The sequence below is a fragment of the Pelophylax lessonae genome, assembly GCF_965119305.1.
Source record: "Pelophylax lessonae genome assembly, chromosome: 2".
NCBI classification, from domain to species: domain Eukaryota; kingdom Metazoa; phylum Chordata; class Amphibia; order Anura; family Ranidae; genus Pelophylax; species Pelophylax lessonae.
Window position 1 is genome coordinate 528,433,788 of NC_138769.1, and position 18,221 is coordinate 528,452,008.

Here is an 18,221-nt window from a genome sequence, read left to right on the forward strand (position 1 = left end):
TGGCTTATGTCAATCACCAAGGGGGCACAAAAAGTGTCCTGGTGGCTCTGGAGGTAGCTGGCATTCTAAGGTGGCCAGAACGGTTCGTTCCAGCCCTCTCCACCACACACATTCCCACGGTGCAAAACTGGCAGGTGGATTATCTCAGTCGGCAGGCGTTGGCCCAAGGAGAGTGGTCCCTTCATCCGGAGGTGTTTTATCAGCTGTGTCTCTGGTGAGGCACCCCGAGGTGGATCTTTTGGCGTCTTGGCTCAACAGAAAGGTGCAGAGGTTTGTGGCTCGGTCAAGGGATCCTCTGGAAGATGCCACAGACTCGCTGGTTGCCCCGTGGGGTCACTATCGGCTAATTTACACCTTTACTCCTCTCAAGCTTCTGCCAAGACTTCTATGCAGGATTGAGGCAGAAGGGATTCCAGTCATCCTAGTGGCTCCGGACTGGCCTCACCAGGCTTGGTATGCCAGTCTTGCGTGGCTGGTCGCCGACGTTCCTTGGAAGCTTCCTCTCAGAGAGGATCTGCTGTTCCAAGAACCGATCTTCCATCCTGCTTTACAGTCGCTGGCTTTGACGGCTTGGCTGTTGAAAGGTGCTGAACGATAGGGGTTTATCGGAGTCGGTGATTCCTACACTGTTAAAAGCTAGGAAATCTACTTCTAGAAGGATCTACTATCGTACGTGGAAGACGTACATTGCCTGGTGTGAGCCTCTTGGGGCTCTGTTGCCACCTTGGGACCTCAAATTGGTGCTTTCTGTCCTCTAGAATCCTCCCTTTGAGAATGTTCCGGAGATTCCCCTGCTTACACTGTCCTAGAAGGTGGCCTTTTTGGTGGCTATCTCCTCTGCGTGCAGAGTGTTGGAACTGGCGATGTTATCCTCTCGTTCACATTAGGAGCTGTGTCCATCAATGAAAATCAGAGAAATAGATTTTACGGTAAGTCAAAAATCCCATTTTAACTCTAATGGTACTTTAAGGGCAGTGTATATTTTATTGAAATGTACATAAAAACATTTTTTTATTCAAAGAAACACATGTTGGTTACCCAAAAAGCCCCATTAGAGGTAAATACAGTTGTAGAGATTTATTTTATATCTATACCTTGTCACATTGAAAATGTTTAATTATGTTCTCTCGTGTCATTGAGAGCAATGTAATTATTTGAAAACCTGTTGATATAAAACCTGTATGCTGATGAAAAAACATCTTGGCTGTCATACTACAGTATATGTTAGGTATATACCTACTTGCTTGATGGGTACGTCACAGTGCTGACATACAGTATACACAGACAGCGGCTAACACACAAGTATAGGGGTTGTTCTGCATGTGCCAAGTCCTGCATGTTAGAAAATGGCACTGTCTACAACAGATACAAATAATGGTTTCAGAATCCAACACTACTAGCTACAGCCATATTTACAGGGTTTATATTTGTTGCTCGGTGTGAAAAACACAATTCTGTTGCATTGTGTTAGATGCTGTCAATTTACTTTCAGTTGTTTTATTTTCAGGGTAATAAAAATGTAGTCTGTACATTAGAGTGGTTGTAAACTCTCACATATACCCAGGGAAATGACTGGCCTCAGGTGATACAGAGAGGAAACGTATCCTTCTACATACATTGTACCTGTTTTTCTGCACTTATTTTTAAATCTTGTCTGAGCTGTCAGAAAAAAAGGGGATGTATAGCTAAAGTTAAACACAGCTCAGTCAGGCAAGCTCTAACCCCTGATTTGAGGGAAGGGATACCACCTCCCTGCATACATACAGGAACAGAGCTGAGGTTGTTAATCCCCTGGTGGTTCCTCCCCTGTCGCCATTGGTGTCAGGAAAATGTATGAGAAGTGATTCAAGCTGATTTCCAATGATGTGACTTTAACTTGTAACAAATTTGAACAGTGTAGACAAGGGCCAAATCCAAATGCCCACTAAGTGCACATTTTACCTCTTGCTTACCTTATAATTTGTTAGTTTTGAGACCCTGTGTCATTATCTGATCTAAAGGTTAGACAAGCTTTTAACTTTATTTCTGGGAAGAAGTATTCCAATTTATCATCATGTCTGCACTATTTTACATTTTATTTGCAAATAAAGCTAAAAGCTAATAATTTGTCAGTTTTTTTAGAGTAAATGCCACACATTTCCTTTCCTGTACTGTGACAATTCATGAAAAAGACATCATCATAATTTTGAATTCTATTTAGCCTATCTAGTTATATTGGCTTCTTGGTATAATTTATGCATTACTAATTGTACATTTTCCTATGATGGTCACACTAGGATTTCAGATTTAAAATGTGTTTTATACAGTAATTGTATTTTTTCTCTTTTAGTATGGTATTGCTGTTCCATCTGGAAGTGTGCTTCCTAAAGGATCTGACAGTTTTCCACCTCCTGGTGTTCCCCCACCACCTGCACTTTCAAATGGATGTATACCACCTCCACCACCACCACCTCCACCTTTACCACCAATGGCAGGTGCTCCACCAGGTGCTCCACCAGGTGCTCCACCACTACCTTTATTTTTAGGAGGCCAAAGGTCCCCTACAATGAAGAATCTTCCATTTGGCCTAAAGCCCAAGAAAGAATTTAAACCAGAAGTCGGCATGAAGAGGCTTAACTGGCAAAAAGTAAGGCATTTTATTTGGTTTACCAACATAGTTTTGTAACCATTTTTAGCACTGTAGGTATAACATTTGAAATTGGATTATAACTGTGCTAACAACATCAAGGAGTTTAAGATATGTGCTGAAATTCTTTAATATTCATTCATAATTTATGAAGAAAACCCTTGTGGACTCAACAGCCTTGTTAATTTCTAAGAGGTGAAATTACATATGCATGCAAGCACTCTTGTGCTTTCCATGAGCTGAATAATGATCACATGACTTGACAACCCTTCTAAGTCCAAGGACACAATCACATATTGTAGTGAGGCATTGATAAACCTCTCTGCCTTGCCAATGTCCTTATTTATGTGACACAGCTGCAAGCTTGTTCACACCTCACATCTAGTGTAAATGTTTCTAGTGCAAAAAAAAAAAAAAAGTTTCTGGTTTTATGCCATTTCATGTTTTTAGTGATTAAATATTGGTGGTTATTGCTGTGTTTCTTTCTTTTTTTTTTTTTTGGTAGTATTATTAGCTTTTTTTTTCATATTAGCTCTAGGTGTTTTGACATATACATATGTGTGAAGCTTAAATTCAGGCTTCAGTTTGTTGCTTTCTGTTTATTTAAATGTTTTAAACACAATAAAACAAAAAACAAAATACGTTATACATCAGCATCTTCCTCAGAGCTTCTTGGTCCTTTTCGTTTTTGTCGGTCATGGAGCTGGACATTGATCTTGTACCCGTCCACAATGTGATCTTCCTGGTTCAGAAAACTCCTGACGGAATCCTCTCTGGCGAATCCCACCCAGCCAAAACCCGTGGGGAAGCCTGTCTTCTTGTTCAATTGGATGTTACATTTCACCACCGGGCCGAACTGAGCGCAATACTCCCGGAGCTCCCGGAACACACCGACACCCGTTATAATAACACTCACTGCTCCCCAGGTTCAGTTTAAATATCAACAGCACTTTTACATGCCCTACACTCAAAAGAACATACATTTATTATTTTATTATCCTTTATGTTTTATGAATCTCACCTAACAAAGCCCATTTGAAATCTTGGTCCTTTGTACAGCCCTGTAGCCCTCATTTCATTATTTGTGGCTCTTTTTTTTTTTTTTATGGGAAATTCCATAAAAATCTTAGCAGCCACATCTCTCCTTACAAGTATCCACACACAGGAGTAAGGTGTGTATATATGGGGAGGGTCTTTAGTACTGGGGAAAACATAGTGAAATAAAGCTGTCCCTGCAGTGAGAACAATTCATATGTACCTGTCCCACTGCCAAACTCCTATGTGTTTATTATTTAATCTTTGTGAAACATCTTCATCATCTGCAACAATCTTTATTTGATAGCTGGTCAGGTTCTTTTCTCTGACCCCTGTGCCCTTTAGTGACATACATTCATGGGCAAAAATAATGCTGCATTTCTGTCCGATAATGCACAATTTTGCTCGAAAAATGTTTGCAATTACAAATGTGTAGGCGTTCCCATGTTTGTTCATTTATTTATTTTTGGTTTGTATTGATATGACACAAAAAAGTGGAGAAGCAAAAAGCCAAATCTGGCGCATTCTATGTAAAACTCCAAAAATGAACTGGACATAATTGGCAGCCTACATTTATTTTTTGGTAGCACACCCCTTGGGAAAAAAAAATAGCTGAAATCAATCACTTTCTGTAACCATCAATGAGTTTCTTAAACCTTTTTACTGGAATTTTTGACCACTCTTCTTTCGTCAACTGCTCCAGGTCTCTCAGATTTCCCAACAGCCGTTTTGAGATCTTTCCACAGGTTCTCTATGGGATTTAGATCTGGACTCATTGCTGTCCAGTCTAGTACTCTCCAGCGCTTTGTCTTAAACCATTTCCAGGTGCTTTTTGACGTGTGCTTTGCATCATTGTCCTGCTGTAAGACCCATGACCGCTGCGGAGATCCAACTTTGTGACATTGGGCCCTACATTGCACCCCAGAATTCTTTGGTAGTCTTCAGATTTCATAATGCCATGCACACAACCAAGATATCCAATGCCTGAAGATGCAAAGCAACCCCAACACATCAGTGAACCTCCACCATGTTTGACTGTAGGGACTGTATTCTTTTCTTTAAGCCTAGGTTCACACTGGTGCGTGCACAGGAACACAACATTCCTGTGCACTTAACATTCAATGTCTGTGCACCATAATGTGCAGGACCTTTTTTTTTCCTCCACCTGAATTGCATGGGTGTTTGTGGCAATCACATTGTGTTTTGCGATCTGTTTTGGGGTGTCGGTAGTTTAACATTGACACCCGCAGCAGATCACATAGATGCTGTGTGATTACTTTGCAGTGCGATGCAATGTGGGGAAACACAGAAAATCTTGTGCATTCCCCACATCGCCAGTGTGAACCAGGGCTAAAGGCCTAATTTATTTTTCTGAAAAGAGTAGAATGATGGGCTTTACCAAAAAGCTGTAATTTTGTTTAGTCTGTCCACATTCTCTCTTCTTTTGGCTTCCTCAGTTAAGTTTTGGCAAACTCTTTGATCAATTTTTCTCTTTTATCCACATCCAGGGAGATAAACTACAGTGCCATGGACTGTAAACTACTTGACAATGTTGTACACAGATGACACTGAAACATTAAGATCTCTGGAGATGGACTTATAACCTTGATATTGTCCATGGTTTTCCACAATTTTCGTTCTTAAATCCTCAGACTATTCTTTGCTGCACTTTCTCTTCTCCGTGCACTGTATGGCACACAGAGACACCCAATATAAAGGTTGAGTACATGTTTCACTGTGTTACTTGGTTCTCGGTGTGTTTTCTATATTGTCAGCACCTATTAGATCATATGGGTGAGTTTAAATACAAATTACAGGAGCATCACAAACTTGGAATGCAATTATTTCTTACAATTTTGAGAAGGTGCCAATAATTTTGGCAAGTACATTTTTGGAGTTTTACGTGGAATGTGTCAGATTTGGTTTTTGTTTCTCCACTTTTTTGTCTCATACCAATACAAACAAAATAAATAAACATGAGAATGCCTAAATGCATTCATTTAGCTCTGGTGAGGTCTCTGATAGTAACAGTGAGGATAGGCTAAGCTCCAAAGGGAGCAAGAGCCTCTTTTCCCTGAATAATATGGAAGGTCTCCTTAAGGAGGTATATGCCACGGAAGGGATTCCTACGCCTGCTAAAGTATCCTCTGTTCAGGATAAGATGTATAAGGGCCTGGAAAAAACCCGCTCTAGGGTTATTCCAATTCACCAATCCTTAAAATATTATTCGTCAGGAATTGAGCTCTCCTAGGAACACTCCAATCAGGCCAAAGTCCTGGAAAAGGAGGTATCCTTTTGAGGAAAAGAAGCTAGAAGAGTTTACTAAAAACCCTAGATTGGACGCTCGCCTGGCGCAGCTTTCAAAGAAATCAGATCTGTCATTTGAAATTGCTGGGTTCATTAAGGATGTCATGGATCGGAAAACTTAATCCTTGTTGAAAAAAGCTTGGGTAGCCAATTATGGTAATATGACTACTGCATTAGCAGATACCTGTGTAGCCAGAAATGCTGACTTCTGGGTTAAGGATCTCACTAAGCAGATTTTAGCTAGTGGAGGTTCTCAAGACATTTTAGACTCCCTGTCTGTAATTGGGAAAGCAGTGTCTTACTTGGCGGACTCAGCAGTGGAAGCGGTTAAAGCTGCTGCAAAAACATTAGCCTTGGTTAATTCTGCTAGGAGAACTGTCTGGGTGAAAGCCTGGGAAGGAGACGTTTCTTCCAAACTGAGCCTTTGTGCCTTGCCTTTTGAAGGGGCCTTACTGTTCGGTTCAGGGCTGGATGATGTGTTATCCAGATCCCCAGAGAAAGGGAAAAAAATGTCATTACATAGTTACATAGTAGGTGAGGTTGAATAAAGACAATAGTCCATCCAGTTCAACCTGTGTAGGTGTGTGTGGCTGTAATCATCTAACATAGCCCTTAATGTCCTGATCCTTGAGATGTAAATCTGAGAGTCTTTTGAAAGCCACCATACTACCCGCAGAAACCACCTCTTGTTTTAGAGAATTCCACAATCTCAGGGGTGGACTCCTCTTCTGGGCGCGCCCGCCTGCTGCTGCCGCTAGGCTTTGTACCATCTGCCCTCCTCCTTGCTTTGGGTTCAGCGGCGGGCGAGTGCATTGGGGGAGGAGAGGGTTTCCCATTAAGAGGAATAAGAAAGCAGGGAGATATTCCTTTCGGAACTCCCAAGACAAAGGACAACAAAGACCTTTTAAGGGACAGGCCAAAAGAACAGGGTTGGCAAGAGGCAAGCAAAAGTCTAACATGCTGTTCCCCAATGGGAAAACATATCAACCAGCCCCTATGTGCTCCAGATTATTCGGGAAGGATACCGACTGGAGTTTGCCTCTCTGCCAATGGCAGAAATAACACAAACATATCCATCAAAAGATGTACAAAAAAGGGAAGCCCTATTAAAGGGGATTCAAGAACTAGCAAGGGGTAATTACCCCCGTACCACTAAGTCAGGTCTTTCAAGGGTTTTACTCCCACATATTTGTGGTACCAAAACCCTCAGGGAAATTCTGATTGGTTACAAACCTCAGGAAGTTAAGCAAGTACCTAATACACAAAAAATTCTCAATGGAGAATGTTTATGCGGTCAGAAAAAAATCTGCTAAAAGACATTTTTCTCTATCGCTCATTGACAGACGTAGTCCTCGGTGATACAGCACCTTCGGGTTATGTTGCCTCCACAGGAGTAGGACTAGACAGGAAATGAAAAATGCTCTGGCCACACCCTAGGGGCAGTCCCAGAGGGTATATCCTCTCTCTCTCTGCCTCAGCACATCAGTTTTTTTCTGTCTAGTCAGGAGTAAGGACCTAGATACCTTGCTGGGATCTTCGGTCCTGGCAGGATTTTTTTCTTAGAAAATAATTTTTTAAGACAGCTTTTTTTCTCCAGTGTTCCTGTGAGATCTTCAAGCAAGAAAGCTGAACTGGGCGACGGGCGGGATGTTGAGATCCAGTGGTCACCCCAGTTCAGCCTACGAGCGCGTGCAGGCCATAGCTCCGCGCTGGGTCGGCCGCGACATAGTCCCACTGGACGGGGACTGACCCTGCGAGTTAAACGTCTCGCTGAAACGCCAAAGACCATGAGTCACGGCGCCCGTATTGGTCGACAGCCCTCCTACCTCGGTGGAGAGGGGTACTGTCAGGAGTTGGCGCCCGCCTGGTTCCGGTATGGTGAGTAGTATGTTCCCCCTTTCCCCCTGACGGGTCTTGTGGTGAACGCGGGCCCCTCTCTGTAATGGTAAGGATGGGTTCCCCTCTATCCTACAACATGTCACAGATCCCCCTAATTGAGTGTGATTTTTGTGTACAAGAAGCCAGGAGGCTTGGTTTGGGAGCTGACAATCTAATTGTAAAAATGTGAAAATGATTGTAGTCAGTGGCAGTACTAGAACTTTACTGTGATAGTATAAGGTATCCTACCTGTCAGTAGCCACAGGGCGATGTCTATACATGTATACTGCATTCCAGATCATTCCTCCAGCTAAGCAGATGCCTCCCGACGGCCACGGACCGCATACGGCCCGCTAGGGTCCGGTACCTCCGACCACGCTGACCACCATGAGGGTGAAGGGTTGTGAGGCCGAGATCCTTCTGCAGACATGCCGCTATTCTGTGCAGGCCGCCGCCATTGTCTGATAGATCTCATGAGGCCGCCATTTTGGTGTAGCCTCGTGTCTCCAGCATGGGGGCGGCCATGTTTGAGGTGACTCAAACACCTCATGGAGCCAGGGGGAGGAGCCGGCAGGCGTGTTAAGGGGCGGAGCCGCCTCTTTTACCCAGGAAATAGGGCCAAAGACTTCCTGTCTGTAACAAGACAAGCACTGAGCAAGCTGATGAAAACTTCTGTGCATCAGGGATGAGCCTTGGGGTCTGTCTCTCTCTCTGTGTTGTCCAAAAAGGCAGGTAACACTGAGGGGCGCTGTTGCGACTGGGGGACACAAAAAAAAAAAGTTTTTTTTTTTTTACTTTGTCATTTTTTTGTCGCTGGCAAGTGTCTTGTATAATCATTGACCCTGCCGCATAGGTATCCCCACCTGATCCCCTCAAGGTGGCCGCAGGACCCTCCAGTACCCCACTTGTTTTTAATGCATTATCGGCAGTTTTGGAGTCTTTCGTATCCCGGGTGGAGGTGGCCTGTCAGGGACGGGGGTCAAGTAGCGACCCCCGCCTACCCCTATTGTTTATCAGATACTTCAGATACGGATTTGGAGCTGGTCAATGCAGTTGCAGGTCCCTCTTAGGGGGCTGTTGTCTCAGGTAATATCTCCTCAGCAGTGAGGAGCACGTTTCTGCCTCCGCCATAGCACAAGAGTGGTGGATGCACTAGTTGTGTCCGTCCGGGAAACCTTTAGTCTTGAGGTTACACCGGCAGAGGTAGCTGAGACTGAGATTCCTTTTTGGTACTTGTTAGCCTACCAAAAGGGCGAAGGATTTTCCTTTACCCAAATGGGGTCGTTTTGAAACGAACCCCTGTTATTTCCAAACGCATGGCTAGGTGCTATCCGTTTGAGGAATTCCTCTTTATAGGATAGACGGTACCACCTGCTGTCTTGCCACAGACTGTTAGGATAAAAAGACCTCGTAACTAACGAGGACCTTCCTTTTCTGCTCATATAGAGTTGTTTGTTCCGCGAGGGCGGGCGATAAGGCGATACCCTCCAAAGCCCCTTTAGAGGGGTTTCAAAGGGCGCTGGTCGGGTAAACAAAGAGTCCGGCTCAGCCAAGCCTGAAGAATATAGCCTGATGAACCCCTACCCATCTCTGGGGTGGGGGGGGATGTCTTCACCGGTTTCTGGAGGACACAGGATCGAGTTTCGATCACTTCCACCGGTGCGATTCTTCCCTTCTAACATTGAACGGTTTCAGGGGTTCTATTCGAACCTATTCACAATGCCCAGGAAAGAGGGCAAGGTGCGTCCAAATCTGGACTTGGGAAGAAATAGAGTCCATCCGTACAGTGGTGGCCTCCCTGCATCAAAGAGATTTCCTGGCGTCCATAGACATATAGGATGCCTATCTTTATATCCCCATCATCGCAGGACATCAGCGTTTTTTCGCTTTCCCAAAGATCATCCCTGGTTCCCACCAGGAGACTGAACTATCTGGGCCTAAGGTTGGATACATCCTGGGCAAGAGAGTTTCTCCTTGCTGGGAAACTCCAGAAGGTTCAGTCAACGATTCGGAAGTTGCTGTCCGTCAATTGGCTGGGACTGATGGTGGCCTTCTTAGAGGCAGTACCGTATACCCAGTCTCATACCCGAAATGAAGGAGATTCTTTTTTAATGGAATCAGAATTCCGATTCCCTGGACAATCGGATCCGGTTGAGCGAGCGGACCAGGAAGTCTCCGATGCCCAACCAGGGGAAGTCATTTCTTCCGATAGTATCCAGATTACCAATAAGGGTATCGGAACTGAGAGCGATCAGATTTTGTCTGATTTACTGGATCGAGCAGCTCTAGAGCAGCCCGATTCGGATCCAATCGCATATGGCCTCTTCATCCAGAGGTTTTTCCCTAGCTGTCCCTTCATTGGGACATCCCGGATGTGGATCTGTTGGCACCTTGGCCTAACAGGAAAGTGCGGAGGTTTGTAGCTCGCGCCACGATCCTCTAGCGGACGCAGCAGAAACGCTGATCGCCCCGTGGGGGCAGTATCAGCTATGGCATGCCTTCCATCCTCTCAAAGTTGCTGCGGGAACTTCTTCGCAGGATAGAGGTGGAGGGAATTCCAGTTATTCTGGAAATTCCGGATTGACCTCGTCGAGCCTGGTACGCCGACTTGGCGAGGCTAGTCGCGGACGCTCCTTGGAGACTTCCTCTCAGGGAGGATTTGCGGTCTCAGGGACCGATCTTCCATCTTGCTTTACAGTCGCTGGCTTAATGGCCTGGCCATTGAGACCCAGGTACTGAAGGACAAGGGAGTGTCAGCTTCAGTTATTCCTACCTCCAGTTAAAGCAAGGAAAGCGACTTCCAGCACATGGAAGTCTTATATTGCATGGTGTGAATCTATTGGATTTCCCACACATACCTATTCGGTGACCCGAATTTTGGTCTGTCTGCAACAAGGGGTTGAGCAGAAACTATCCTTGAGCACGATCAAGGGTCAGGTTTTCGGCGTTAGCAATCTTCTTTCAAGAAACCTTTGGCTAATCATTCCTTGGTGCGGAATTTCATCCAGGGGGTGCGACATCTGGCTCCGCCAGTGCGCACACCCTTACCGCCTGGTATCTTAATTTAGTGTGGTCGGTTCTTCAGAAACTTCTCTTTGAAGATATTAGGGAGATTCCCTTGCTTACATTCCCAGAAGCTGGCCTTCTTGGTGGCCATTACTTCTGTACGCAGGGTGTCAGGACTGGCCGCATTATCCTGTCGTTCCCCAGATCTGGTGGTTCATAGGGATAAGGTGGTTCTCCTTCCGAATCCATCCTTCCTTCCTAAAGTGGTTTTCGTAAGACGGACTCACTTTTTGTGATCACGGATAGCCCTTGAAGGGGGTTGCCTGTGTCTGCCGCGACCATATCTACATGGATCAGTCAGACGGTGGTACAGGCTGATTCTATTAAGGGTTGGAATCCTCCGTTCCCTGTTAGGGCGCACTTCACTCGAGCGCTCAGTACTTCCTGGGCCTTTCGCCATCAGGCGTCAGTGGTCCAGGTATGTAAAGCGGCCACCTGGTCGTTGGTACATACCTTTACAAAATTTTATAAAATTGATGTGATGGCATCGGCGGATGCCTCATTTGGCCGCAAGGTTTTGCAGGCCGCAATTTGAGGAGACCGGTGGTCTACCTCGAGGGTTTTTTTCTGTTTGAAAATTTTTTTTTGTTGAGTCTCATCATTAAGGATGAGCATTGTAAACTTCTAGTTGGCACCGGTTGGGCCTTCTAGATTTGGATTTGATTTCCATTTTCCCACCCCTCATTTGTGATACTGCTCTGGGACTTCCCGAAGGTGCTGTATCACCGAGGACTACGTCTGTCAATGAGCGATAGAGAAAAATGGATTTTTGTAAAATCTTACCGTAAAATCCTTTTCTCTTAGCTCATTGACAGACGTAGTACCCGCCCCTCTGTTTTTTTGAGTTGGGTTGGGTTAAATTCTCTAAAGACTGCTTTTATGACATAACTGATTTGCTGAGGCAGAGAGAGAGAGGATATACCCTCTGGGACTGCCCCTAGGGTGTGGCCAGAGCATTTTTCATTTCCTGTCTAGTCCTACTCCTGTGGAGGCAACATAACCCGAAGGTGCTGTATCACCGAGGACTACGTCTGTCAATGAGCTAAGAGAAAAGGATTTTACGGTAAGATTTTACAAAAATCCATTTTTATGAACACAATAGATCTAAGAGATGCCTACCTCCATATTCCAATTCATCTGGAACATCAGGCATTCCTGAGATTCACAGTGGTCACAAAGGAAGGCACTGCCCATTGGCAGTTCAGAGCCCTTCCCTTTGGCTTGGCAGCCAGCCCAAGGATTTTTACAAAAGTCCTAGTGGAGGCGGTAGGCCATCTGCACTTACAGGGCCTAACACTAGTCCCTTATCTGGACAATATTTTGATCTTTGCTCGTCCAGCAGAAAAAGTTAGTCAGACACCCAGAAAGTGTTAACTGTTTTGCAGACACTAGGGTGGCTGATAAATATGGAGAAATCCTCGTTGAAGCCAGCACAGGTTCAAACTTATCTAGGCTATCGCATAGATTCCAAGTCTCAAAAGCTTTTTCTCCCAGAAGGAAAAGTGGAAAAAAAGTGATCTCTCCATTAAAAAGTGCATGTTCTCTTCCTCTGTGCTCCAGGAGACAGATCATGAGAATACTGGGTCTGATGACAGCCTGCATCCCATCAGTAGAGTGGGCTCAGCTCCACTCATGAGAGCTTCAGTTCTTCCACCTCTCTTCTTGGAACAAGAGACAGGATTCACTAGACGAGAAAGTGATTCTTTCCCCTCAGGTAATATCTTCCCTGAAGCGGTGGACAATTCCTTAAAATTTGAGAGAAGGCAGACTCTGGGCACAGTGGCGACCCTTAAAAATCACCACAGATGCAAGCACCTGCGGATGGGAAGCTCTGCTAGAAGGAGCTCATGCTCAGGTCACTTGGGTGACCCAGGTGAGTCAGGCCTCGTCAAATTACAGAGAACTGAAAGCGGTAGGAGAAGCCTTGAGGACGTTCGAGAAAGACATATCGGGGAAAGAGATCCAGATATGCTTAGACAATGCTACAACAGTAGCTTACCTGAACCATCAGGGAATGACCAGGTGTGACACCCTGTTAAGGTTAGCCCAGGAGATACTGTTATGGGCAGAACAGAGAGTGATCTCTCTATCAGCAGTTCACATAAGAGGGAAGGACAATGGCAAAATGGATTTCCTCAGTCGCCATTCCATCAAGCAAACAAAGTGGGAGTGTTTCAGCTTCTGGTTCAAAAATTTGGTCATCCAGAAATAGATCTGTTTGCCACTCGGCAGAACAGAAAATTAACCCAGTTCTTTTCCCTATCACAACAGAGGGACATGTTGGGCCTGGATGCTTTAGCACAGCCATGGCAGTTTAGACTAGCATATACCTTTCCTCCTCTAAGTCTGATTCCGAGAGTTTTGCAGAAACTCAGCGTTTTTCCAGACCTAAGTCTCATTCTGATTGCGCCTTGGTGGCCCAAGAGGACTTGGTTTGCAACACTGATGGCCCTGTCAATCTCCCAGAGATTCCAGACCTGTTACTATAGGGACCATTTATTCACCCTAGGCCTCAATTTTTTCAATTGACAGCCTGGTTAGTGAGCGCCAAATTCTAAAGAACAAAGGGTGTTCTGATAAGGTCATTAATACGCTTCTCCTTAGTAGGAAACCTGTCACAAGAATTTTTTTTCCCAAAGTTTGGAAAAAATTCTGTACCTAGCAGAGTCGGAAGAAGGATTCCTCTGCCTCCATCCCTATGATCCTGGAGTTTTTACAGGATGGAGTAGATAAGGGTGTGACGGTTAACACCCTTAGGGTACAGATAGCGGCACTTTGTTTTTTCTAGATAAAGGACTTGCCAAAGAACCTTTTAATTAATAGTTTTTTGTTAGCAAGGGGAAGAGTTACCCCGATTAACAGGATTAATTTCCCAGCATGGGATTTAACTACGGTACTAGAGGCGTTATCTAGTGAACCCTTTGAACCTTTAGATAAGGTTCCCCTGAATGTGTTGTATGTTAAATTAACTTTTCTGTTGGCAGTGACCACAGCCAGAAGAGTTGGGGACTTGCAAAGTTTGTCCATAATCTTCCCAGACAGAGTGATCCTGGAAACAGATCCATTGTATCTGCCTAAAGTAGCTTCTTGCTTTTATAGAAAGCAAGAGATAGTGTTACCCTCATCAGTGCCATCTTAAGAGTATTAAAGGCCCCCAGGTAATGCAGTGCACTGGGGCCCTGCCTACACAATCGCCCACAAGAATAAAATTGCAAAATATTGATAAGGCAATATTTCTTGGTACAGCAGTGCCAGGCTAATGGCAACTTCCAAGTTCGGCGGCTGGGTCTTGTGAACACACGGACTGGAGTCAGATTTGACTGTCCTGTGTGTGCCTGCTCAAGTGGCCTGACAGCAGCACAGGGCCGACAGGCGCTTGCCACCTGCTAAGTTCGGTGGCGGGATGCACACGGGAATCGGGACTAATGCTTGGCTGGGTTGCTGGGCAGGTGGGGCCCCCGGGCAACCATTCGGTAAGATGGCCCTGACCCTCATTCTGTGAGAAACCAAAGTGTGCAAAGGAACAGAAATTCCATTGTATAGATGTGAGAAGGTGTCTTCTCACCTATTTAGAAAGAACCAGAAGATTTAGGAGATCTAATCGCCTGTTGGTTCTACATTCTGGACCAAGGAAAGGATTACAGGCCTTAACGCCTTCAATTTCTAGGTGGATCAGGCAAGCCATTAACATGTCTTATAAGATCTCCAGTATTCCTGCCCCAGCAAAGCTAAAAGCACATTCTACAAGGGCCCTGGCAACATCCTGGGCCGAGAAAGCTGGAGTGTCCTGGGAGGAGATCCGCCATGCAGCCACCTGGTCCAGTCAAGATACCTTCCTAAAGCACTATCGTGTGGAAGTACTGTCTCAACAAGACCTTGCCTTTGGCAGAAAGGTTTTACAGGTAGTGGTCCCGCCCTAAGGTAGGCCGGTATGGATTCCTTTATTATCCTCTCAGATGTAGGCCGTCCTGGAAGGGTGAAAGGAGACAAATTACCGTCAGTTCACCAGTAACGGTCTTTCTATGAACCCTTCCAGGACGGCTGGCCTATTTCCCGCCCTGATGTGGTGGTGAGTTATAAGAAATGTGTATATATGTTTATATATATTTGTATAGTAACGATAAGTTATATGATAACTGTATCCCTAAGGTTTTGGTTGAAAACTACTTGTGTATTACTGAAGCCCAGGGTATGGGTGGGACCTTTTAACAACTGCAAATTAGTTGTGTTTCCTGCAGGGTGGAGCCACAATCTCTCAGATGTAGGCCGTCCTGGAAGGGTTCATAGAAAGACCGTTACCGGTGAACTAACGGTAAGTTTTTGTGGTGCCAAAGAGATTTCAGTACCGTTATCCCTTTGTGGATGCGGTGGATTCTCGCTGGACTGCGGCTCCTAAGGTGGACCACACTGTGTCAAGGTTAAACAAGGCCACTTTAATGCCCGTGGAGGATTCTCTGGTGTTTAAAGACCCGGCAGATAGGCGGGTGGAAACACTTTCCCGCCACATCTATCTGGTAGCAGGTTCCTTGCTGAAACCCGTGTTCGCTTCGGTAATGGTCTCTCAGGCTGTTGTGGAGTGGGCCAAGGCGCTTAAGCACACTCTAATTGCTGACTCCACCTCTCCTGCTGCTCTGGAGATGGTGGATCAAATGGGCCAGGCTGTTCTGTACCTGTTTGACGCGGCCTTAGATGAGGCCCCTTTAGTCGCCCAACTTTCAGCAGTCACAGTTGCGATTCGTCGCATCGTTTGATTAAAAAGCTGGTCGGCCAACCAGTCTTCCAAGAAGACAGTGTCTGACATCCCTTATGCGGGGAGTCGTCTTTTTGGGGACTCTCTGGATGAACTGGTCAAGGGGCTCACTCGGGGAAGGAGCACTCTGTTGCCCCAGGTGTCCAAGGGCAAATCATTCCGCGGCAAGCGGGGTCCCTCCTTTAAACCTAACCAGGGGTAATTTTGTGCCTTCAAGGCACAAGACAAAGGTAAGTCCTTCAAGGCCTCTAGTGGCCAGAAGAAGCCTTGGGCGGGCAAGTCAAAAGCCGCCCACGCTGGCACAGCTGCTCAGTCCGCCTCATCCTGAAGGGGCACCTTCAACTGTTTCAGGGGTGGGGGGACGTCTGCGTTGCTTTCCCGAATCTGGGCTGTCCAGGATTCAGGACAAGTGGGGTCAAGAACTCATTCGTTCAGGGTACAAGATCGAGTTTCGATCTCGCCCCGCAGACAGATTATTTCCCTCAAATCTTCATTTAACCCCCAATAGTTTCCGAGATCTCCGTCGGCGGTTCAGGATCTCCTCGCGCAAGAAGTGGTTGTCCCTGTTCCACAGCGGAACAGGTTTCGGGGCTTTTACTCGAATCTGTTCACAGTGCCCAGAAAGGAGGGCAAGGTGTGTCCAATTCTGGACTTAGTTTCTAAACCACTTTGTGCAGGTTCAGAAGTTCTGAATGGAGTCCCTCCGGTCGGTGGTGGCATCCCTGAGTCCAGGGGATTTCCTGGCTTCCAAAGACCTCAAGGATGCATATCTACACATCCCTATTTACAAGGGTCATCAGAGGTACCTCCGATTCGCAGTAGTGGAGGAGCACTATCAGTTTGTGGCGTTGCCTTTCGGCCTCACTTCGGCTCCAAGGGCTTTTACCAAAGTGTTGGCTCCTGTTCTAGCCTTGTTACGGATACAGGGGATTGCTATCCTTGGTTACCTGGACGATCTCCTATTAAGGTCGAGCTCCAGTGCCACTCTGTTGCGCGATCTGTCGATCGCGGTTCAGACGCTCCAGGAGTTTGGGTGGACCATCAATTTTCAGAAGTCGACTTTGTCCCCTTCTGTTTGTCTCCCTTACCTGGGGATGATTCTGGACTCCGCCCAGGCGAACGTCTTTCTTCAGGAGGACAAGCTCCCTCGGGGACAACGAGTTCTCCTCGCTTCGGACCTGCATGGGGTCCCTGGGCTTGATGGTGTCAGCTTTCAAGGCAATTCCATTTGCACAGTTTCACACGAGATCTCTTCAAGCGGAGATTCTGGTCAGGTGGGACAGACGTCCTCAGTCTTTGGAAAGGAGGATTTCCTTGAGCCCCCAAGTGAGATCGGATCTCCTGTGGTGGCTCCAGTCTCCGGCTCTGATGGAAGGCAAGTCCTTTCGCTCGTTGCTGTGGACTGTGGTCACCACGGATGCCAGTTTGTCGGGCTGGGGTGGAGTTATGGGCAAGTGATGTACCCAGGGCAACTGGTCGGTGGGGGAATCCTCCCTGCCAATAAATGTCTTGGAACTGCGGGCAATCGTGCTCTGTTTGCTCCGTTGGTTGGATCAACTCCAGGGCTGCCCAGTGCATGTCCAGATGGACAACGCAACTGCGGTGGCTTACATCAATCACCAAGGGGGCACCAGGAGTGGCCAGGCAGCCAAGGAAGTGGCCAAGATTCTGTCCTGGGCCTGGACGCAAATCCCGACGATTTCGGCAGTTCACATTCCAGGTGTGGAGAACTGGCAGGCGGACTATGACTCTGGACCAAGGGGAATGGTCCCTCCACCCAGAGGTGTTTCAAAAGCTGTGATCCCCGGTCGTGGATCTGTTCGCGTCTCGTCTCAACAACAAGGTGGGAAGGTTCGTGGCACGAACGCGCGACCCTCTGGCAGACGCCTCAGACGTGTTGGTGGTGCCTTGGCATTGGTATCGGCTGATTTATGCCTTTCCCCCGATTCAGTTGTTGTCCAGATTCCTCCACAGGTTGGTCTCGGAACCAAGGTTGGTGATTCTGGTGGCCCCAGACTGGCCGCGTCGGTCTTGGTACGTGGACATCATGCAACTGGTAGTCGAGCCTCCCTGGCGGCTCCCGCTAAGAGACAATCTTCTGTCTCAAGAGCCGATCTTCCATCCTGCTTTACAGTCGCTGGCTTTGAAGATGTGGCTGTTGAAAGCCAGGTCTTGAGAGACAGAGGTCTCTCATCGGCGGTCATTCCTACCTTGCTCAAGGCCAGGAAGGCCTCCTCAGGTAAGATTTATTATCGTACCTGGAAGGCATATTTTGCCTGGTGTGAGTCGCAGGGGTTCCATCCACACTCCTTTTCGGTGGCGAGGGTGCTGGCTTTCCTGCAAACTGGTGTGGAGCAGCGTCTTGCGCTGACCACTATTAAGGGCCAGTTGCCTGTGCTGGCCATTCTCTTTCAGCGCCCCTTGGCGTCAAATTCCTTGATCCACACCTTTATTCAAGGGGTGCGGCATCTGGCTCCCCCTAGGAGGGCACCCTTGCCCCCTTGGGACCTAAATTTGGTTCTGTCCATTTTTACAACGGCCTCCCTTTGAGAACATCCG

The 18,221-nt window shown here is 46.6% G+C and overlaps 1 protein-coding gene across 1 annotated transcript in view; it reads left to right on the plus strand.

The window, feature by feature from the left end:
* DIAPH3 (diaphanous related formin 3) overlaps positions 1–18,221 on the plus strand; it is a 1,357,913-nt gene that overhangs the window by 647,797 nt on the left and 691,895 nt on the right. The window contains exon 16 of the mRNA XM_082245041.1: positions 2,330–2,626. Coding sequence (XP_082101167.1) covers positions 2,330–2,626 — 297 coding nt within the window. The remainder of the gene's footprint in view (positions 1–2,329; positions 2,627–18,221) is intronic.